This window comes from Accipiter gentilis, chromosome 5 (assembly GCF_929443795.1).
Source record: "Accipiter gentilis chromosome 5, bAccGen1.1, whole genome shotgun sequence".
Lineage (NCBI taxonomy): Eukaryota > Metazoa > Chordata > Aves > Accipitriformes > Accipitridae > Astur > Astur gentilis.
This window is the reverse complement of record NC_064884.1, coordinates 35424913-35448698: the sequence shown is the minus strand read 5'-3', so window position 1 is coordinate 35448698 and position 23786 is coordinate 35424913. Positions and strand designations below refer to the sequence as shown.

Sequence of the window (23786 nt, the reverse complement as noted above, 5' to 3'; positions counted from 1 at the left end):
ACGAGGCCACATCATTTACCCAAGTACAGGGTCATGGGATGGGGCTGCTTGGTGGTGTGTTCCCACCAGGCACAGCTCTTCCTCTCTTCCCCACAGCCGTGCAGAGCCATGGCATCATTCTTGCTCTGAAGCATGTCTGGCCTGCAGATAAAAAAGCAGACTGACCTGCTTGCTGTATCTGGTTTCAAGTCACAGGCTTGAAAAGAGGCCATTCTGTTGTGCTGCAAATTTGTGAGGAACTAGGGCAGTTCAGTGCAAAAGGCTGGGGAACTTGAGTTTTGTTTGACACTAGACCTGGCAGGTTTGGCTGCATTCTAGTATGACTATGACTGTCACGGTGCGTCTGCATAGTGTGTCTCATCTGTGGCAAATGATCCCTGTTTCTGGAAAAATGCACTTATTTCTACTGGATTTATAAAGAATGCCTGAACTGTCTCTTGCTGAATTTTCTCTCTGGTGGCTATACCTTTTGAGTTGTGATTTTTTTTTTCTGTGGAGGAAGTTAGGCTGATTCAGAAGTCTTTGTCTTTGCAATTTGCTATTTCAAACTATAGCTGCCAAGAGGGAAGATGGACTTCTTCAGTCACCCCTTGCTTGAAAAGGTCTGGGTCTAGAAGTGATCAGAATATCTGATGTTACTCCCTCAATAAATTAAGCAAGCGTTATGGGATGGATAGCATAAAATTAATGCTTCTCTTTTTGAACCATTTCTTGTTGCATTTAATAGATGGGGTTTTTTTTGTAATCCATCTGCTCCTCTTGCCTGATTGATGTTCATCATAAATACTGTGCTCTGGCAGGCATAAAATATTCAAAGAAAACTTGAGATTTCACCTGTCTCCATAGCTGAAGGCAGTCTGAGTTTTGTAAAGCTGTTGACTTGGCTTCCTAAATGTATAAATAGAAAAGTGAAGGGAATCTGAGAATCAGCTTTGATATTGTCTGGACCATGAAGTTCAAATATTTCTGTATTAGGAAGAGTTAGTTCTGAAATTCTTACAGATAGAAAGTCTACTATTCCAAGAGAAACATCATGCCTAAATTTTAACTGTCATGAACACTGGTCAGTCAAATTAGTGTAAGTGGCTTTCAAAATGCTACCAGATCAGTGTGTGTTACATTTACATCCATCTTTCATTCAATTTTATGAGTGTGAACTGCATGTGGTACCAGAACAGCTTGGAATAAAATCCTTTTTTTCTTTACTGTGACTGTTTTCCTGGACTAGCACAACTGTGATTTTTGCCATAGAAATATTAATAAAACTTAATGTCTGAGCTGGTTTTGTCCCCTTTTCAACCTGTCCATCCCTTGTTTGCCTTTAATATCCACTGGTAAATCAATGTAAGAAAAGAAACTTGCAGTCTCCAGGTCAGATACATGGATATCTTGTTGCTCCACTGAACTCTGAGTATATTCACTTTGGTGGATCTCCTTTGCTTTTCCTTCTGCTAATGCTAGTTGATTTTTGTGAGGAAAATGATCCCTTTCTCATCACAGCCCCCCTTAATTGGTTAAATTCATGATATAATATGAACTTTTTTTAAAAACAGGAAATTATGGGGAAAGTGGAATGGAAGCCTTCAAAGAGCTGGCTGCCCAAGAGGGTCTCTGCATTGCTCACTCTGACAAGATCTACAGTAATGCTGGGGAAAAGAGCTTTGATCGCCTGCTCCGCAAGCTGCGAGAAAGGTTACCCAAGGCTAGAGTGGTGGTCTGCTTCTGCGAGGGAATGACGGTGAGGGGGATCCTCATTGCCATGAGGCGCCTGGGAGTGCTTGGGGAGTTCCTGCTAATTGGAAGGTAAGGCTCAGTGTGATTTCTTTGCCTGTCCTCTCCCTCTTGTCTTGCATACAGTCCTTTCACTTCAGAACCATGCAACCCAGGCTACCTGTAATTTCCATATTTACTTGTCTAACGAATGAAAAGAAGTGGCAAGGTGGTAGAGCAGATCTCAGGAAAGGGTTATGAAGATGTATGATAGCTTAATTGGTGGTGTTAACTTTTGCTGAAGTAAATGTTAATTACTAACTCTTTTATATGGATATATGACTGGAGTGCTTTTGTGCTTCTGCCCACTGTAGGGGAATGTTTCCTACACAGATTTTTAGAACCAAAGTAAGGAGTGAAGAATTCTGGTTTCAGAATGTGATCTGGAAGTGTGACATGTGACAAAATTTCATGTGTTCCACTAAGGATGTCTCCTGATAATTTGAAGCCCCAAATTATAGAATGGTTTTGATTACTTGAAATTTTTTACAGTCTTATAACTACAACTTGGCATTCTCAGTTGTAAGCTTTGTTCTGATCTTTGCTGTTGGAAACTAGGGTCCTGGTATTACACAGACTTGTTTTTTAAAACATCAAACTTGCTGATGGCCAAGTCAGTATGTATGTGTGGTTTTGTATCACCAGAGTAACAATGCAGACCTGTACTGGATAGGCAAAGGCTGTCTTTATAAAAATGAGAATGGTTGCTTTATTTTTCTAGAATTTATATTTGTAGATATTCCCTGAAATATGGTCATTTTAGTTCTATCACATATAGTCTATCCACATTGCCATTTTTGTGATAGTTCTTATTTTGAGGTTTCTTTGACTTTCACCTTGATTTTACAATGTCTTTCTGTCTGGTTTTCTGTTTCAATGAATCTTGCTCAAATGATGAGGGCTGACACTTTCTGTGTTCTCTGTTAGATTGATAATGTCTTTTTTAACCTTCTGTTTACTCTTTGTTTCTTTCTTATCTATTATTTAAACATCATTCCTTCAAGGCCTTGATGGTTGTCTCCATACCTATTTAGCTTCTGTTGCCTTTTTATTCTGCTGTCATTCTGATCTGTCAGACTTTTGTGTCCCTTTCTTTCCCTAAAGTCTTTGTGTCTGTCACTCTCATGACTAGGATGCTCTTTTCGCCCTGTGCTGTAATATTGGTCTTTCCCTGACTGTATTGCTCCTAAAACCCCACAATTATGATTTCTATAAATCAGATAGCTAATCTGGTTTAAGTAATAATCTGAAAGCAATCTATGTCTCTCCCTTCATTGTTTATTTTTGTTGTAGTCTTTGATGGCAATCTATTTGGAGCAGAGACTGTATCTCTAGAGGTGTGTGTAGATAAGATGTAACACATTTGGAAAACCATCAGCATTAAAATGAAACAGAGTAAGATAGTGTTGAAAATGGTATTATATTCTAGGTTTGTGCATGTGCTTTTTCATCTGCGTCATTCAATATGTATCATTTGAAATGAATAATGGAATGTTTCGAATGTTCAGGACTGATGTGTTTTAAGTATGTTTTTTCAGTGAATGGAAGAAACTAACTATAACAAAATTGGTCTGGGTGACAGCACCCCTTGTCTCTTTGTAAATGCCCTCCAGCTTTAGGCAATACTGTGCTTTCTTCATGTATTGTTGTCACTCTGTAGTGGTGTCTTACTGTTCACCTGATTTTGGTGCTCCCTCTTGACACTGTCCAGACAAAGAGCTAAAGGAAATCAGTCTCCTACATTAAGCATGAAACCTAGGTACTTTGGTGGTACAAACCTTAGTTTCCTATTAGGCCATTTACTTGATCCCCTACTCCATGGATATGTGGAACATTTCAGCTTGAAATTTTGACTACAAGCCTTTACCAAGCATTATGCTACTCTGTTTAGTTCAATTGTTTGTCTCAGAATCTGCCCAACGGTGTTGCTCTGAGCTTTTTGTCAGAAATTCTCTCCTATTAAATGCTAATAATGGAATTTCTTTGGAAATCACAATGTGTTTTTCATGTAGGCTTTCCCATACCCTTCTTTTATGCTGGTAGTTGAGTATGGGTGACTCCTTTTTTTTTTTTTTTTTTTTTTTTTTAGGGCTGGGTGGGCTGTTCCAGTTGTAAAACAGGCTGGCTATTGCTTGGCATAGTCTGGATTGTGCCCAACAGCTGGTTGAAATAAAAAAATATTATAGGGCTTGCACATGTTTTATATGTGCTTGCAGAACTAGAAAAGACACTTTCTTTGAATTGTCCTAATTAAGTGATTTTAAAAAATGGCAAATCTAGCAAACTTATTCACAAGTAAGTTGCAGCGAAACTGCAGTGCTATGAATTTGGTCATCTATATACAAACAGGAACTAAGGCACACATTAACATCATTCTGACATGCTGTTTAGTCTTTTTTATTCAAGTACCCAGCTAAGCAAAAAACCAAAAGCCTGTTAAGAACATTCTTTTGAGGGAAGTGGGAGTGAATGTGAAATCAAGTTTTTTTTGCAATAATTAGCTAAACAAAACCTTTAATTTACCCACAGGTTTATTATCAGCCACACTGTATCAACCCCCTACTCTGCTCTGACTCAGTGTGAAGAGGAAGCTTTGACAAAGGGACACCTGGCTAAATAGCTCTCTTCCTGCTATACCTTCAATATTGCTATTGATCAAAGCAGACAGGAACAGCTCAGCTTAACTAAATTGAAGGTATCGGAGAGCTGGGGACTAAATTTGACTTCAGTTTAATCTGGGAATGATACATTGGGAATTATAGGGGGTTGCATTGAGCCAGGACTGGCTCATCAGATACTGGGGACTCATTTGGGATGGGCTGACCCTTTTCAGGCATAGAGTTAGGACCTTATTTTTGTCGTATCTAAGCAGGTGCTCCCAAATTGAGACTGGAGATCTAACTAGAAGTTCAGTTTCCTTTGGTACTGGGAGTCTGTTGTATTAGTGAGAAGAAAGGGAACTCCTATTTCTGAATCTGGAGGGAAGATAGGATTAAGACAGGACAGGAGAAGAGGTTACAATCCTGCCTGGGCGAGAATGGCACATGTTCAGAAATTGATATGGTGTCCAAATGTAGTGGAGAGTTCAGTGAGAAAATTTATTAAGCTATGAAATTAAGCACGATGAAGCTTTAAAAAGTGGCTGATAATCAAAGGGAAAGGAGAAGGCAAAAATTGATCATGGCTTTGTATAAAAACAATGATTGGAATAGTATTGGAGTAATCAAAGTCAAAAATTATGCTAAGAAAATAAACACTACTCAAGGGAATTCAGGTGATAGCTCTTTTAGCAGAAATTAGTTTTGATGTGAAGAGATTATGTGGAAAGATGCTCAACATCATGTGTCTAATCATGTTTATGCAGGCCACTGGGTTTTATATTACTTAATAAACATCAATTAGGTTTTGTGAGAATCTTGCAAGATCGATGACTCTCCTGTATATCCCCTAGTATGATGAATCAAGACAAGGCATGTAACTGATTTTCCAGCATTTGTGTGGTTAATGCAAAGCAAATGAAAGACGCAAACAAAATCCCCAATTTTAAGAGTTACTCTGAGGTCATTGGAGAAGAGACTTGTTAGATAGATAGTTGGAAATGAAAATGCTCTTTTGCAATGTGATGATCTCTCAAGCTCCTATGCACAATGGTTTGTGTAAATGTATGAGGAACTTTAGGAAGGAAGGGATATATTGGTGCACATGCTGTTTTTCAGTATAACACTTGGTAATGAACTATGTACCGCTTTACTTCTGTGGGCTTTCCAATGTTTTATGGTCTCCATTAATATTGCTCTGTGGGCTGTTGTAGAACTATGAATTTTAAGTGTTGGCAGGGTGACCTCTCCTGGAAGTTTGGACACTTGGCAGTGAAGATATGGTTGGATTCTCTGCTGTGAACCCAGTGCATGACAGAGGGCAAATCAGTTCTTTTTCTATATCTAATGAAACCCCTTTAGCATAGGGCGACAGTGTTCAGGATGCATAGTGTGATGAAATTTTTCCTGACTGCCTTCCCTTCACAAGCCAATATTAATAATGGTGTTTTGGGCATTTAACTTCACACTTTCTAAAATATTGACAAGGCATTGTCAATGTAAGCTGTTTGGTCCTATTATCTGACAGTGCTGGATATGTGGAACCTGATTTTGTCCAGGTGTAAGAGTAAACAACTTGTTGGTGAGTTGACAGAAATGTGCCCTGATGCAGTCAGTTCCTGGGTGGCAGGGTGTGGGGGAGGATTTGAGCAGGTGCCTTAGGCAGTTATCACCTTCCAAAACCTGGGATTTTATGCCTGAACAGGCATGTAATACCACTAAATTGGTGCATCGGTTGACAGAAGTGCCTTGCCTACCTGAACGAGACCTATCAGTTCCTTGCACTGTGTCTACTGAGCCTCTGTTCAGCTCCATCAGAGCAGAGGAGGGAAGGCCTTTACATCTGAGGACACCATGGTTAAGACAGGCACACAAACCCTATCTACAGTAATCACCCCAGTAGTCAAAAAGAAAGACTGGAAGCAGAAATTGACAGGTCCATAGCATCAAGTAGTAAGAGAGGAGGAGGAGTGATCAGGAAGCTGGTCCTTCAGCAAGGAAACAGGAGAAGGAGGTGACAGAAGTCGCTCTATAGACAGAAATCTCCTGGTCCCTGAGTGAACCTTGAGATATGTGGAAAGACTCTGTCTGCCAGCTAGGCAAATGGATTGCTGCGTGGTTGCTCAGATGCTGGGATGCTGAGGCTCACAGGCAGGAATTAGAAGGTAAGGAAGCCCAGAAGCTGAGATACCTCGCTAGGGACCGGGGAATAGACAAAGAAATTGGAAGAGAAGCAACAATGCAGAACCTCCGGAGGTGGCTCCTGTCGAGCATAAAAGCAAGGTTTCTCCTCAGGGAAGATCTTGTAGATTTTTTGAGAGAAGTAGACCACTGCTGAGAAAAGCATTGTTTTAACTTGTGTCTTTGTTTCTCACTATCCAAATCTATTTTAACTGGCAATAAATTAAATTAATTTGCCCCAAGTTGATGTTGCCTGTGATGGTAACTGTTAAGCAATTTCCCTGTCTTTATTTTGACCCATGAGAGTTTTCGTCCTATTTTCTAACCCTGTCCTGTTGGGTGGGAGTAGTTGGCAAGTGGCTGGGTGGGCATTTGGCTGCCAACCAAGGTTAACCCACCACACATACCATACGTTGCACTGCCAACAACATGACGACAGGTATTTTTCTTTCTCTTTCATACAGTTCTGACATCACAAATTTCATAAATAAGACTATCACAAATACCACCTTCCATATCTGGTTAAAAGACTGCTTGCCTCTTTCTCCCAGTTGAGTCCTTGGTGCCAGTGGCTCATGCATTACTTATAAATTGACTGAGGACATTCTGCTGCTAATTGGGATGTTTTTTGTAAAGATGACCATCAAAGGATGTTGCTGCTCTTTTAAGTTAGACTAGCTGAAAGAAAGATGCTGTACTCTGTCTCTAATACACAGTGTCTTCATTTACCACAGGGGCTGTCCCATGTTTATGAAAAATCAATGAGAAATGTCCACATTCTCCCAAAGGAGATGAAGTGCTTTGCAGGGCCAATGTGTTTAACTCCATTTCCAAAAAATATGAGTAGCTATTTTAAAGTACATAAGAGATTTCAAAGAACTCAGTAAGAGCAAACAGTACGTTGTCAATGGGGAAAAAAATCTGCCTTGTGCTAGCCTAGATTATATAGGATAGGTTTGAGCCTTGTAAATCTTGCAAAAACAGTAGATGTCACACAGTGTTGCTCATGATAGTGTTTTATGCCAACTTGCTATGAGTAGAAATGCGGTGTTACAAAAAAGGTAGTAATTGAGCATTGCCAAATGGATATGGTAGAACCCAAACCACTAATGAACATACCATGTGTTGTTTTTTGAGGGTAGTCTGAGTGATAAAACTCATAGTGGTTTGAAAGCCTAAAGTAAAGTTGACAACACAAGTGGCATGCTGACAAATAGGAAGATAGTAATTTAAGCAGCAAAAGGTTGACTTTTCATGCTGTTTACAGCAGGAAGAGGACTGTTTTATCTGTCTGGTACCTCTGTGGCCAAAGACGCTCATAATGACTGTTACTAATGAGTCTGTTGCTGTTGAGGCTCCAAGTTAGTGGAATACTCTGTATTTAAATAGATGTTTAGATGTAACTAGAGTTTTAGCTGGGTTTGGATTCAAATTGCTGGATTAAAATTCAGGTAGATCCCATGAAATGCTGAAATCATTCATGATCAATGTTCAAATACTTTCAAAGCATAAACAAAGTTGGCTGTTAAACAAAATATTGTCGAAAAAGATAGTTCCACCTGGCAACATCAGCCCATTTCCTGAACATTATCAAGGTTGGTAATAGGATCCATTGCTAATTTTGAAGTCTGGAACTTCAGCACATGTCAGTCTCTACAAATTTGTATTCCTTATTTGTGGTTCAATTTGTAGTTGCAGTCTAGCACCTGTTAACTATGATGGGAATTTATAATCAGTGTGGATGAAAACAGCATTACATCATAAAAGAAGGCCACGAACAAGCATGTTTTGTTTACCGTCTAACCTAAAATAACATTAATCCATGTTAAAATGGGATTACATGTCAAGTGCCAATTTAATAGGCGTATATTAGAGCAGAACTGCATTTGATTTGGGCTTGCATTTAGAGCTCATGAATAGCCATTCTATGGCTATTGCTTGTTGACAGTGATGAATTAGATATAAGATTAAGGTTTACTTAGCTGGGACTTTAGAGAGCTCTTCTGTGCTGATCTTAACAACAGGAACAATGTTCACTTATTCAGAGACAAGAAAATACAAGAAATGTTCCTATTGTTTTTGATAGTAAAATGGGATTTAAGTGTTACAGTGGGGAATTTTTAAAATGTTGTTGTTTTTTTTTGTCTTTTCACTTCCTTCTTTCTTCTATGTGACCTGAGCAAAACTGGGTTTTGGATATAATCAAACCTATTCTTTTCACATGGACATCCACAATTAGTTTCAAAAACATGTATTAACCCTTAGACATTTCTATGGATACACTTGATGTTTTTTATGAGGATGATGTTTTCAAAAATTGTAGGTGAGATATTGGTGCTTTTGTAAATGTTACTCAATTTCATTACACCCCCCCCCCCCCCCTTTTTTTTTTGTAAGTCAAAATGAGACAGTTTCTGCTTTAGGCACTAAAATAGGTACAAAATAGTAAATTTCAGCCATGGTCTGTTTATGTTATTCCTAGTTCTTCACAGAAGACTTTAACATGTAATTTTCCAGTATGGTGCTTGCTAAAGTGAATCTACTTTAGAGGAAACAGATCACATCACTAACAAGTATGAGACTGTATTCCAGCAGCCCATGTGAATTCCTGTTCCAGATTGTCCAAGAGAGGTCCCATACTGACAGACATGAAATACTAGGTCCAATAGCTTGAAGACATAGGAAAAAGCCCAAACCCTTCACCACAATCTTTCCAGGTTGATTTTCCCATATGATCTTTAGAATTGTCTGTCCTTACATGCCTATGTATCCAAAGACTGCCTGAAAGAATTGAGTTTATAGGGATTTAAGGTTGTAGGCCACGCAGATATAAAATGGTATGTTTAAACTGTACTTGAGTGCTTGCAGACTATCTGTGGTAAGAAATAATTCACAGAAGATGATATTTAGATTAGATGAAGCTTTGAGTATCTTTTGTTCTTGGACAATGGTCATAGATCACTTTTGATTTCTATACAGGAGTTTGAAAGAAAAACAATATCCAGGCTATTATTCAGAAGAATAGATGTCTTTGTATGGATCATTAATATAAACATTACCAAAAAATAAATACAACACTTTACCAAAAACTGAATACACATGTAAGACTAATTAAAGTGGAAGCACTATTGATTACTACAATACAAATGTGTAAGTTAAGATATTTTAATAAAGTAAATACCTATACAGCTTTTTAAAGTGATATGAAAGTTTGCTGGTTTAACAAACAGGACATGTGAAAACCTATCTGAAGGCAATGTACACTTTTTGATGGTAGTCATTAATGTAACTTTTTCATAGATGTCAATTGTATTGAGAGGAGAAAAGGGACTGGGCTTTTCCTGTTTCTGAATGTGTAGTGCAATCGATTATCAAGGCAAAGTAATGCTATCTTTCACTTGCTTAAGTTGCTGGAATAGGAGAGGAGACAAAAGCATACAGTTAAGTATCTTGAAGTGCAATACAAAATGTGACACTTAAATCTCATGATGGTAAAACTTGTGGGGGAAAAAACCCTCTTGTTTCTCTGGATTTCTGGTAAAAACTTCCATGATTCTAAGGCAGTTTATGCTGCTTGCTTAGCAAAGGAAAACAGAGATTTGGTTCAGTGTTTTCAAATTGTCTTGGTGTGGATTTTGTGCAGAGAGCTATCTAAGCTAGTAATGTCCAACAGAATGCAAGGAAGGAACAACCTTGACAAATAATTTACCTTTAAATTTTCTGCAAAGTCTTCCAACACTGAAGTGTAACAATTCAATGTCTGCTTGTTTATGGATTAATATGGACATTAGAATCATTGAGTTATTACATACTGCTATGTGTTGTTGATGGATTATTTATTAGGTGGCATATGTTTTATCATGCCTCTGTAGAAACCAGTAGCTGGATGGCTGCTGATCAGCTGGAAGAATATGCTGTACTTTTATGTGAGTGAATAATATTGAATGATGCTACTTCAAGGGTCTTTGCATAATTTACTTAGAGCCAGGCTTTTTCAGGCCTGTCTGTGTGAGGCTAGGATTCTTTATAAATGGTCAGGAAACAAAGCAGTTTATATTTCTACTGACAACAGTTAAAACAAGACCCAAATACTGTGAACTCTGGAATTTCTGCAGTTTACTTCTGGTGCTTTTCAGTGCTCAAACAGAAATGTAACTTAATGCAGTTCTAGTAAAAACATGAGCAAAACTCTCCCTCAAAATATAAAGCTCCCTAATTTTTTTCAGGATTAATTTCTTAATTCTAAACAGTAAATTAATCACCTTTTTTTTCAAGAAAAACAGAAACTAAAGGTGACCCTTTCCTGGAATACTTTATTCATTATTATTTAAGAATATTTATTTTCATGTTTCCTGCCAAGTCTTGGTATAAAGTAGTTTTTCCTGCTCCAGTGTAGAAATATATATCATCACTGTTAATAACAGTTGTAGTCCTTGAACTACTAGAAAATTTGCCATTAGGGGTAAATTGTTGACTAGAGGTAATCAGAATTGCCTGACCTGTGTTCATACAAACATGTTTTGACAGGGACAAGCACATCAAGGAAAAAATAATTTAGGTTGCAATTTAAACACCTTTCTACTGAATCCTGGAAAGCAGTGACTGAAAAGCTTTAGAGTTCCTGTGAATAATCAGCTGGCTGCATTTTCAGTGCAGCAATTTACTGTTTGTTTAAGCCTCTGGCTCATTGACCAGAGAAGGTAAAATAAAGAGCAGGCTACAGTGTTGTGGGTAAAGACCATATATTTCCATATACTACTTGATTTTCATACATTTTTCCCTTTCATAAATGCCCTCGACCTAATGGCCTTGCTGGAGAACCCTTGGTACTTTTACAAGGCTGGTAAATGTGCCCAGCATTCAGCAGTCTGGGGAGCTGAATTCATCTGAAGGGAGGCTAGCCCTGAAGAATCCGTATGAATGTACGATGGGAAGTTTTAGGTCATGCAAAAGTTGTAATCTGGTAGCCAAATAAATAATGTTTTTAAAGCTGAAATTAAACTGGAATCAAGGCAACTGGCCCATGGTGGTAGATCCTTAGTCTATTGCTTTTCTGCTGAAGTTTTCAGCCAAGACAATCCTTTCATTTCTGAAGCATAGTAGTGCTTTAGGACCTGACATGATGTTAAGAACTTGTTTTGCAAAGTCAAACCTGGCTCCTCCATGTTACTATTGCCTCTTCTGCACCACCAGTCTGTTTTGATGGAGGACTGAAAGACTGCAGAACTGGCCAGCTCTTGCCCACATTTCATGTCAGTCACTACTATCTGCATCTTAGTTCAGTTATTTGTACCTCAGAGACAAAGAATAAAAAAATTTTGTTTCAAAGCCTTGTAAATTCACTGCTGCCTGATAACTGACCTGGCACTTATTTTAACTGACTTTAAACCATATGCATTATTCACTGTGAGCTATTTGTGGGTAAGCTTTGGAACCTAGGACTCACACAGTTATTTTCCATGCTGGTGATTTGGCTGTATTTATTTGTTCTGTGGGGAGTAAGTTTAAGGTTTTTCCTCCTGGCCCTCTTTTCCTCAAAGGCTGGAGGGATGCAATACAAGTCAGAGTTAGAAAGAAAAATATATTACGGTTATTTAGTTTAGTAGAAATGGAACATGTTATTTTTCTGCTTCACAGAATAAAACCAAATTCTTTGGTTTCAATCCAAAGAAGGCATTGCTAAGAAGATGCTGAATATCAGCTCTTGCATGTTAACATGAGGATTAGGAAAGCTGCATAATAGGTCAGACTTAAGCACTTCTGTATGCAGAAATGACAACCTGAATGTGACTCCAGTTATGGTTTCTGCTGATTTCTCACAGCAGGTTGAGTCATTGCAAGTTGCTATTTCTAATGGGATGTCTCTAAATTTTCTCTACTCTTCCTCTAATGCATCTCTGGATATACACTTTTATCTACCTCCTTATTGTTATAGACTAGTTGCATTCTTTAGTTGTTCCCTGCATGCTGCATTTTGTTCCTTGCATCTTTATCCATCCATTCTTGGTCTTCCTGTTCTCATTTACCTGAATCTCAAGACTTTCTTGCCAATTAACACACTGAACTCTTCAGCACCTGCCACCATTATGAGGCTTTTATTTTTTTGTAGTAGAGTCCGCACTGTTGGTATAATTTCCTTTCTGTGAAGTCAGGAGGAGTTTTAGCATTTTCTTAATCAGAAATGGAGATAAGCAAAATGTGCTCTTGTAAAACCTACTCATATTACAGAGACACTTGAGGAACAGGTTAATTTCATAACTCTTCTACCTTATCTGTTTGCTCCTATTATGTTAGGCAGATTGGCTTTCTACACCCTTTTTTGGAAGTGTCACCCAAAGCCATAATTAAATAAACCTAACAATTTAGGAATGATGTATCCTCTTTTTGTTTGTGGATGTGCAATAGCTGTCAAAAAAAAAAAAAAAAGACCTCCCCCCACCTCAAAAGTAGCTATGCAGCTATGTAAGAGTGGCAGTTTTATTGTTTTCAACTCTTTTTGATGGGACTTTGCATCGCTATTGCTGTTAAAAAATACAGTATGAAGCATTTGTTATCACATGAACCACTATTGCCTTTACAGACCTGAAATACTGTAAAGGTAATTGACTTGAATCTGGTCTTGCATGTTATCATCAATTTAAAAACTAAATTCTGAGGCTAGGTAGTGGTATAAAGAGAAAAATCTAGTCACATGTTCTGACTTTGAAGACTGGCAGTCGATCATTTTCAGAGTTGCAAACTGAGTAAATGTGAGTACTTACTGAGAGGTAACATACTGTAAGCAAACAAACCAGATGCTGAAGTCTATTGAAAGTACCTCCGCTAAGGCCAGTGCCCAGACTGATTTACAATGGAACACCTAGAGTACGGAATTAGATGCATTAGCCTGCGTGCATTGCAAATGAATTTGTCTCAGCAGTGTGATTACAATGTATGTTAAATGAACCCAGAGTGGGGATGGAGAGTTAAAGTCTTTACAAGAAACTTGCCACCATCTCTCTGGTAAACATGAGAATAGAAGTAGAGGATGATAGAACACAATAATGTCTCTTGATACCTCTGTTGTCTGACTGATTTATTTTTTCTGTTTGCCATTATATTTGTGGAAAAACTCACATGGGAAGACTTAACTCAAGTAATTGCACAACCTGCTACTCCAGCAGGGTAAAGTTGCAGTTGTAGAGAGATGGAGGCAGAACTAAGCAGGAAAGGTAAAAGGCTAAGAAAGGAGAAGAGGGGGTGCTAAAATGTGAGAAAGTGAACATACATTGTAGGAAGAAGGCAAATAGAATGGGAAAGTGTGAGAGGATGAGTTATAAGAGTCTGTATGTAAGAAAGAGATGGTGAGTGATACAGTTTTGGTTTCAGGCAATGAGTATTTATTCTAATCCAGATTGAGATGTGCTAAATTATATGAAACAAGCTGAGTGTCTATAAATTGCACAAAAGGAATGGAAGCAGAATCATGACTCCAAACGGGAGAAAGTGGTGGACTGCTAGCCCGTCAGGATTCTATACAAGAATGCTTCTGTTGATACTGAAGCTTTCCAGTAAAATATCAAGGGCTGAATTCTGTTTTCATGGTGCTGTGAATCATGAATAACCCTCTGGACAACAGTGCTGTTGAAGTGAGTGTGAAATGAGAATAACCTTCTGATACAAAGTGGTTACCTGTTAAAACAGAAAAATGTCTGTGTGTTCTAGGATTGTGTTTCTGTCAGTGGTGAACATCCAGTGCTTGCGATTTGAATGAAGATCTTTTTTTTTTTTTTTCTCCTCTGTGAAGAAAAATATCTCCTGGGAGTATCTGCTGACTGGCTGATTTGTTTCAAGCCAAATGATTGATGTTCCTTGTAACTTTCATCCTTGGTATGGAAATTACAGATGTTGTGCTTGTTTGTTAATGTCTGAATCTTGTTTAAAGCTTCCTAAGCTATTTAATTCCACAAAAAGTCAGTGGTGTCTGAGTTCCACACATTAGCCTGAATATGAGAGGATGTCTTCTGTGTACTTTACATTTGCTGGCTTTTAATTGAATCAAGCCTTCCTAATGGAAAAGGGAACAGGAGTCTACCTGGAATCATTTTCATCATTTATATTAGACATAACATCGTGTTTGTCCTCATGCCTCTTTCTAACTAAATGCACTGTTTTTAAGGTTCTGAAGACTACAGATGCTTTGGGGAAGGGACAATCTTTTACGTCTGTGCAGTGTCATACACAGAGGAGGGACCTTGGGTTGTGGCTGGGTTTGCTGTTCCCTACTGCAACTCGTGCAAATAGTAATAATATTTTTAAACTGAACAAAAATTACTTAGGAAAGTATGTACAGGAAAGACCAAACATCAAGCAGAAGGGGGGATTTTTTCTGTTTTAAAAAGAGACTTGCTGTGGTATTGGGAAAAATTACATGTACTTAATAAAGCCCCATTTTGACATTGCATGGGGACTATGGCCTCACTGCTTAAGTGGAGGTGTTCAGGATCAGCATGAGCAGCTGTACCACTTGTCCTTATGGCCATGGGAAGAGGTTGTCTGGGAGTCTGGAGGGGAGAGTCACTGTATCAAAGTGCTATGGTTCTTTCAGACTATATGGGCACATTGAGTAAAGCTTCAGTTTCTCTGAGAGAGCTCCAAAACCAGATACAGCAAAGTGATGGAGACCTACTTCAAGTTGTGCTCCTCTTTCTGGCTTGAACCAATGAAAGCTGAAGTACAGAATCTATTACTCGATCTTTTAAAAACTTATGTTTTCCTTAAGCCAGAGCTCTTGGATTAGAGAAAACTATTTTTGTAAGCCTCTTGTAATATTCAGAGCTCTATGTAATCTATGACTCTGAGATTGCAGTTTCCACTGCAGAACTAGGCTTTACAGTCTAAGAGTTGCTGTTTCACTGCCAGACATTTTACCGAATTCAAATTTACTTTTCCTGTTAACCCCAAATCACTTTTTGTGTCCCCAGGCATTCAGAGCTTCATGTACCTGCCCCTTACCTGTCCAGATTCTCTAGCTCTCTGCTCTGGCAGCCTCTAAAATAAACTTCATACATTGTTAATGCCTAAGCCTGCAGCATAGTGAAAGCTGAAGTAGTGGAGACTGTAAGAATAAATTTAATTTAACGTAAAAACAAGACATCAACTGTTGTATTGACTGCATTATTCCATGTTGTATATAACTTAATATAAAGCTCTGTGATTAATTTAAATGAAACTGCCACAAATTTTCAGACTGAGAAGCAGAAGGAGCCTTGCTCTGTAACTGAAATCCCCCCTATAAGGTAGTGGTTTACATCCCTCTTGAAGGAGCCAGGGTCTATTGACCATTATGGAGTATATGGGGACCTAAATGATGGGGTAAATATACAGAATGAGAAACAGCCGTACAGTGCTCTAAGTGATATGTATCTGCTTATCTTAGGTTTACAACATAGGAACTCAATTGATGCTGCAGTGGGTAGTAGTCAAGGCGAAACAAACCTCAGAACTAAGGTCTTTGAAAGGTATGCATCTCCAGTTGCTTTTTTTTCCCACTCTCTTTTCAAGGAGGTGTAGGAATGATAAAATTTGTCATGTTTTTGAAAGTTTAGTGGCTGAACCAAACATTCTGGAGGCAATGCTTATAACAAGCTGAAACAACTTTTAATGACTTTAATAGTTTGTTTTCTTTTCTCAGCAGGAAGAAAAATTTTATTCTTTGCCAACCTGAAATGTTTTTGTTAAATCCAGAGCTATGTTGTCGATTTCACAACAAATATGGTATTTCAAAACAAAGTCAGAATGTTCCTATTTTGAAAATATTGAAACTATTTCTTCTAGAGAATGTCAAAATAAATTGTCATAATATTTAACCCTCTGTGCTTTCCAAGATGGTGAATATCTTTGATGTCCCCACAAATGTAATTTCCAGCAGATGTATTCATCCATTTCTTTGTAGTTTTAGTACTGCTTTTGAAATCCTTGCAGATAGTGACTCCACAAATCAAAATCTCTCGCCATTTTCAGTAGTCTGAGACTCCATCCTGTTCTCATGGATAATGATAGTAGTACAAACTTCCAATTTTTTTCCTCTGAACTACACAAACACAATATAATACTTATATAGACTCAAGTCCTTAGGACTATGGGACACTGCAACATGCTTTCTCAGCAGCATGAGATACCCTGAGCATATGAAATCCATCATCTGTTTGTATTGGCTCCCCATAGAATAGTGACTTGGCTTCAAAATCGTTACCCAAGGTTCAGCTTTCCCTTTATCCTTAACGAAATCGGTGATCTTTGACAAATATCTACAAGATACCCGAGGTCTTGGGGTCAAAACTGTGGTCAATGCCTTGGTCAAAATGGCAAAAGGGAGTTTTCTGTAATGGTGTGAAGCAGTTCTATGCAAAATACAAAGCTTCTGTCTGAGACTGGCCTTAAGATGTAGAGTATAAGGTATGTGACTTAAGTGTTGTCTTCTCATGCATATATTTTTGAGTATTGATGGGAGAATACAGAATGCACACTCCCTAAACAAAAAACTTCCTAGCGAGCAGCTGCAAACATGCATTGCAACGGAAAAGCTCCATGATACATGCAATGCTCTACCAGCAAGAGGAGAAGACAGCCAGAGAGGAGGTTGTTCAGGCTCACAGTCCTCCTGTTAGAGGTTAGGTTTTTCCTGCAGTACCTGAGCAAGAAGAGCACTCGCCCTGAGCTCTCTAGAGATGGATAAGTTGCCTTCTGAAGGGACCTGTCTGTCTGTCCATCTCTGTCTCCCTGCTCCACTTGCTACAGGGACAACACATATCCCAAGTCATGCAGGAGAAATCCAGATCTCTGATTCAAGCATCAGAGATGGAGCTTTGAAAACATTTATATAGAGAGAAACAAACAGGTTTTCTGTGAAACACTTCTGCCTTTCAGGGCAGAAAAGGATCCTGTGCTGACAGTATCAGTTCTCTTGCTGAAGGAGGGAATTTTGTCAGTAAAGAGCCAATAACCTCATTTCTCTTACCCCTTGGTAACAGAAGGGTCTCTGGTAAAGTAGATGAGAGCTAGAGGTCACCTTTCGGTGTAGTTTTGTTTATCTTGGATAAACAAAATAAAAAACCACACACTTTGTTCTTCTGGGAGATATGGTGGTTCCTCCCATGTAGGCTTCCCACTTTTGTCCTCACATTTCTTACTGGGTTGTATAGGCTGGGGCAGGGACAATGTTCTTGTTCTGCATAGATTTGTTTAAAAAAGGCAGCAAAGAGTGAGAACTTGTTAGGAGTTCTGTAAATGGGCTTGCACACCTTCCCACTTAAACATCATGTCCAGTCTTTCATTTTCCTGAATCTCCTTATGCTCCCTTTTTCTTACTGTTGTTGGCCATAAGCGTGTGTGTGTGCATGCGCACATCTTTTTTCTTGACTTGGTCATTTTCACATTACACTTATTGATTTAATTCCCCTTCACTAACTTATTGTTTTTTCTCAGATTCTCGTATTTTGCCTCTGTGTCACAGCTGCCTATTTTTTTTCCTCCCTAACATCACTCCACTTCACGAATTCTGGCTTACTGAACCTGTACCCTGCACACTTAAACCCTCCTGTTGATTGACAGTTCAGTTCCGAGGTGATTACAGGCACTGTGGTACAAATACCCGTAGAGATCGATAGGTAAAACTAGTGTCTCTGTTGGTATAATTCTTGCTGTCTTAGCCTAGTGTTTTTTAACTGAAGTCAGACTGTATTTGGCATGAAACAGGGTATAGAACACTTCTTTCCTGGGTGTTCTGGTACTATGAAACTAGTCATGGCCCTTTGAAGGCATTAACTGAATTTTGAATTGTAGTTCTTTTAAATGAAAACTGATTCCATTTCTAGTAATTTCACACCAGCTTGTACATCATATAAATTATCTTCTATGTTGTTATTTTTTTTCTTTAAATTGGAATAAAATGCTGAGGGATACTGTTCTGGGCAGTGAAGACACCAGTGACATTGGAAATACTTATTTCAAAAATGTTGAATCTAAGGAAAAAAAAAAAGAATTCTTAAATCTGAACTTGAATTAGGCTCTGGTTTTTAATGATTATTCCAATATTTGACATTTATGTCTTCATAGCTGTTATACTTGATGTATGATAGGAAAAGGTAAAGATTTTCCTATTACCAGATCCTTGTAATAAGTAAAGAATTTAAGTTAATACTGTCCCTCAGTTTTGACAATATGCTAACCTGGCTGGTTATTTTGTTTACTGTTATCCCCACATCTAATGGTGAATTTACACCCCAACCCTCTAGCTGCATAACACAGAAAAGTAGTGACCTTCTATAGAAATGGAGGTCCTTTGGGAACAGATGAGATCACTCAGCTGTTTACCACAGCTACCACAAATTAAGTGTTTGGAAAGCAAAAGAAGCAGATTGGTCCCAGGTTTAAAAAAATGTGTTTGTTTTGGCAATGACCATTTGCACAGAAGCCACTCATTGTGAACCCAGTGGTGTCCCATACAAGATCCAGTGTTGAGAGATTTTAAACACAGTGAGAGTGAAGAAAAGGGCTGCTACTTCTCAGTAACTTATTTGACTTGACCTTGCAAAGTCAAGGAGTTGCTGTTGCTCCTGTTCAGCAATACTCTTAAGTGTAGGGTTAAAGATCCACAAAATAACATTTTGGTAAATGTCTACCTGGTTACTGTCACACAAAAATGTGAGACTTCTATAGGGATCTAACTTGAACATTATAGAGAACACACATGATCTTGGGTTTAATGTTGATTACTTGAAAGGACTTCAAAAGGCAAAGGTAATTAGGGGTCGTGTGGTCATTATGGAAAGTATACACTTATAATTTAACCTTATATTCTGGACTATGAAATAGGTTATTACTAGCATGAAATGTAAGCAATAAGATTATATTAAAGTTTAAGAAGAAGCACAGGATGACATTTAGTAGGGTAGCAAAGAATGAATAGAGTTATAGCCAATATATCTTTAGCTTGGCTTTAATCCTGCTAATTGAGATGACTGGAAAACACAGACGGGGAGAAGATTCAGAAACAAGAAATAAGCTGAGACTTGTCAGTCACGAAGGTCAGAAAATCAGCTTGATGAAAAAGCCAGTAATGTATTTGTAAGCATTGTATGGAATACAATGATGTTAGATACAGATATGTTTGTTAGTTATCCTTGAATACATAAATTAAGTATTCATGCTATGCAGTAGTTGTGGAGGATAGTGACACAATTTTATATATCAGTGATAAAATGTTAAGAGGTTTCTGGAGACAGTATTCTTCAGGCTTTGAACCTGCATTTGTGCCTTGGTCCCTGTCTCCTGGTGCATCAAGATTTTATTTGTAATTTTGTTTCTGAATTCAGGTAATTGAGGTAACATTTCTTTGTAATAAGTAGGCTGTCCATTTGTGATTTTTCAAGACAGAATTTGATTTTGGTCTAATCTTTTTTTTTCTCTTATATTGTCTGTATAATCACACGTTCCATACCGCTGACATGCGATCTCCTTGTCGTAAGGGGCTGTTGTATCTCATTGTTAATAACTCACTCTATGCTATGTTTAAGGTTTTATTTAAGTTCTTTTTTGTCTCATGCTTTAAGAACTCATCTTTCTGAAGGGTATATTCATTGAACTTTCACAGTTTCTCTTATTTCCAGAGTATATCTTCTGGCCAAAAAAGCTGATGATGATTTGAGAGAAGCATATGTCTACACATGAAAATACTTATTAGCCAGTATATAAATTTGTGTCAATAGAATACCCAGTGAAACCTTCAGAAGTTGGAAGGTGGCTATTTAGCACGTGCTTCCTTGTCATTTCTTCAGTCTTATACTTCATACTATCTACATTTTCTTGACCCTTCACAAAATAATTTTAATGTTGGAAATGATGAACTTGTATAATTTACATACCTTCTTTGTTAGTAGTAGCACACAAGCTCTTTACTGGTACATAAACAGAAGGTAGATTTGTGATGTTGAGACGTTTTTGTTCTGGATAACTTTAAATTTAGTTGAGACAGGAATATTTTATTTCCAAAGACATTAGAGTGCCTAGGAGATGAAGCTGTACTTGACTATCCCTGAAAAAAGTTCAAGACAGGACTTGTAGACAAAGCAAAGCCTGAAGTTGTCTCCAGTGAGTTTCTTTCTTGACGCTGTTGAGGTGGGGACTACTGGCCCAAGGGCAGTGATCCAGGAACCTATGGTTCATAGCTAGGGCCAACAAGTGTTGGTGGCTTTTCTGTCATCACAGAAGCTCAAGAGGGGGATCTCTGGAGAAATTGATGTGTCTCTGGGGCTTTAGGCAACTGCTTTGATACCTCTGGATTCCTTTTTGGTTTGTGGTTTCTGTTGAGTGCCACAGAACAACTGACTTCTCTTATGTTAAAAGCTAGAGGGCTCCTGAAGCTTGCAAGCCTGCAGCGATAGAACTTGTTGCTGATGTGGTATATTAAACTTTCCTCCAATTCAATTTTCTCAAAGTGTTAGGCATTTTATACTGGCTTCTAAAACTTAGTATTTGAAGTTTCTCAAAGGGAATGAATGTCAGAAGTAATCTTGTGGCAATTTTAGAGAGACAACAGGACCTGGATTTATGATTAGATTTTTATCTATATTGAAGTTAAGGACTGGTTTCATATTTGTGGTAATAGAAATGTAATTTGGCTTCATGTTGACAATCAGTTGTGGTATGAATACACATTGCAAATTATTAAGCAGAACAGTGTCCTAACTTTTCAATTCAAAATATGACTGATTTCCTGAATCTCTTGTTTGTATTAGAAAATTAGATGATGTACTTTTCATTTACACCAGCATACAGACTATGCATACTTGATGCAATTAATATAGCTAGATCAAAGGCGGATATATTTTGATACACAGGCAGATGCGAATCAGTTATTTTTCTGTCATAAAAGTATGTAATTAGGTAATCTTCTGTGCTGACCTACAGGAGAAACTGAACCTTGGGTGCAACAAACATGTAAATAGCAACCTTGTATTTTGAGGAACAAAGGGTGATATTTACAGCAAAGACAGCATATTATCAGTGTCGTCATCTCCCTGTAGTTAGCAGCAACTGTTTCCGAAGGGTCCCCTAATGTTATAATTTCACCAATCAAAATCTGGAAAACATTGAACATTTCTTTTTGTTTTCCTTTTTTTTTGGTATAGAGAGACTCTCTCAGTGTACAATTGTATATTTCAGGCTGCCATTTGCATAAAATCTGCTGATGTCACTTTAAATATCAGTGGCTGAGGTGGTGTTGGCCAGAGAGAGCCTGCCCAGGTCCCACATCCCCCAGGCAAGGTCTCCTTGCCCTTGTGTTGGAATTCTCTGCAGGGCACAGCGCACCTTCCCCTTTGATGCACTGTCAGAGCCGACAGATACATTTGGTAGGCACATATGGCTGGCTCACAGATACTTCTGAATAATTCTCTTCCACCTTGAAAAGAAAAGCCATCACTTCTCCTTCCTTCTCTTTCCATTGAACGAATGTCATGCTGGTCGGGATTTTAGCTGTGCAGGAGAGAGGGCAGAACTGCTTGGCATCCCTAGGGATGGGTTTTCCTATATGTGCTTAGCTTAGGCCTTCTGATCTACTGATCAGCAAGAATTTCCTTTCTTCCATCATCTTCCTTCTTGGTTTGTCTTTTGTCAGACACCTCCCGTCTCTGTTGGAATTCAATGCAAGTAAGAAAATCTTGCTAGGCACTTACTTGATTACCAGCTGGCACTCCATAGTTGCATCAAAAGGAAAAACCTCTGTTCATCAACACATTACGACTGTGATATTTGATACAAGACTCTTACTGGCTGATAATTTCACGTAACCTTGAGGCTAGGGTTTGGGGTTTTTTAAGTGTTATGAAGTTAGACAAACTGATAATAGTCAAACAACGCTTCCCCATTGTGTATGTGTTAATTTATAAGGTGAATTAACACTTATTTTCAACTTTTTTGTCTATGTGCTAAGAAGAGTAACAGAGAAAATCAGAGTGTGTATACTAATTAACATGTTCTAATAATGGAGTGAGCCTGTCAGAGTCTCAAGCACAGAGGTTCAGATAACTATCAGTTCCTTCTGCAGTTGTGATTATTCCACATCAGTTGTTCCCTAACCCTCCTCTTTCACTAAGCCATCAAGTCGAAGCAGAACCTGATGCAAGGCTTGCTGAGCCCAGAGAATGTGTTTGGTGTGGCAGTGTATGTAGCGAGGGAGGGACTGCAGTCCTGTGCTGGGGATACAGATGCAGAGCTGTTGGGGTAGGTTATGGCAAGGTAAGGACTATTTACGATATTTTGCTGACCACAATTCAGGAACAACTGCTGGCAATGATCAGGCCTGCCTAAAGGCATGTTTGCCTCATGAAAAAGAATCTTTATGCCTTACAGTCTGGCAAGTGTTTCATTTATGGCAGTGTAGAGCACTTACATATGTAATCAAGAACACATGCAATCAAATTACTTTTTTTTAAAAAAAATCTCTTAATACATCAGGATACACATGCCTTAGACTGTTTTTTGGGGTGTGCTCACACTCAGTGGCTTCTACTTGCTTAAAAGGTTGAAAGACTGTGGCAAATGTGGTTTCTATTATTTCAGATAAGACCAAGTCCAGAGACAAACTGTCTGAATCCTGAATTTTGTGTTTGTGGTCAGCTGCTGCTGCATTAATAGTGAGTGGTTTTTTGAATCACTGCTTGACATTTCTAGCACAGCTGACTTTCAGAAGATGTAGAGTCATTAAGACTGGACACCAATAATCATGGAGTAAGGGTTGCTGAGAGAACAGAAACAAGTGCTGGATTACATCCTTATACCCATCAGCACAAACACCTGTTCTTTGGGGTTTTTTCCAGCACCTTTTGAAGCAGTAACCTTCAGTGACTCTAGCTGTATCAGGCTATGGGCTACATTATTGGCCTATTTTTTTCTGAGAGGTTTTAGGATTGTATTGCTGTTTTTCTTTGACTAATTTTTCTGAGTGCAGGCTGGGGACTGTATATTGTTTTCAGCTTAGAGAAGGGAGATGGTCGTCTTCAGCTAAAGCTTGATAGGAAGAAAATGCTGATTTATCATTATTATTTCTACTTTTTGGCCCTGAGCAAACCACTCCTGCAGGTGCCTGGTCTTTTTGCACCCTGTGAAATGGGCATAGTAATGCTTTCTTTTCTTTGTTTGTTTGCAGGAGTGTTGTGAGAACTAATGTGTTAATGCTTTGCTGTTGTTTTTATAGAT

At 38.4% G+C, this 23786-nt stretch overlaps 1 protein-coding gene across 3 annotated transcripts in view; it reads left to right on the top strand.

The window, feature by feature from the left end:
* The window catches only part of GRM1 (glutamate metabotropic receptor 1), a 194312-nt gene that overhangs the window by 39770 nt on the left and 130756 nt on the right, over positions 1-23786 (top strand). For all 3 annotated transcript variants that reach the window (XM_049800563.1, XM_049800564.1, XM_049800565.1), the window contains exon 3: positions 1554-1803. In XM_049800563.1, the coding sequence (XP_049656520.1) occupies positions 1554-1803 (250 nt within the window). The remainder of the gene's footprint in view (positions 1-1553; positions 1804-23786) is intronic.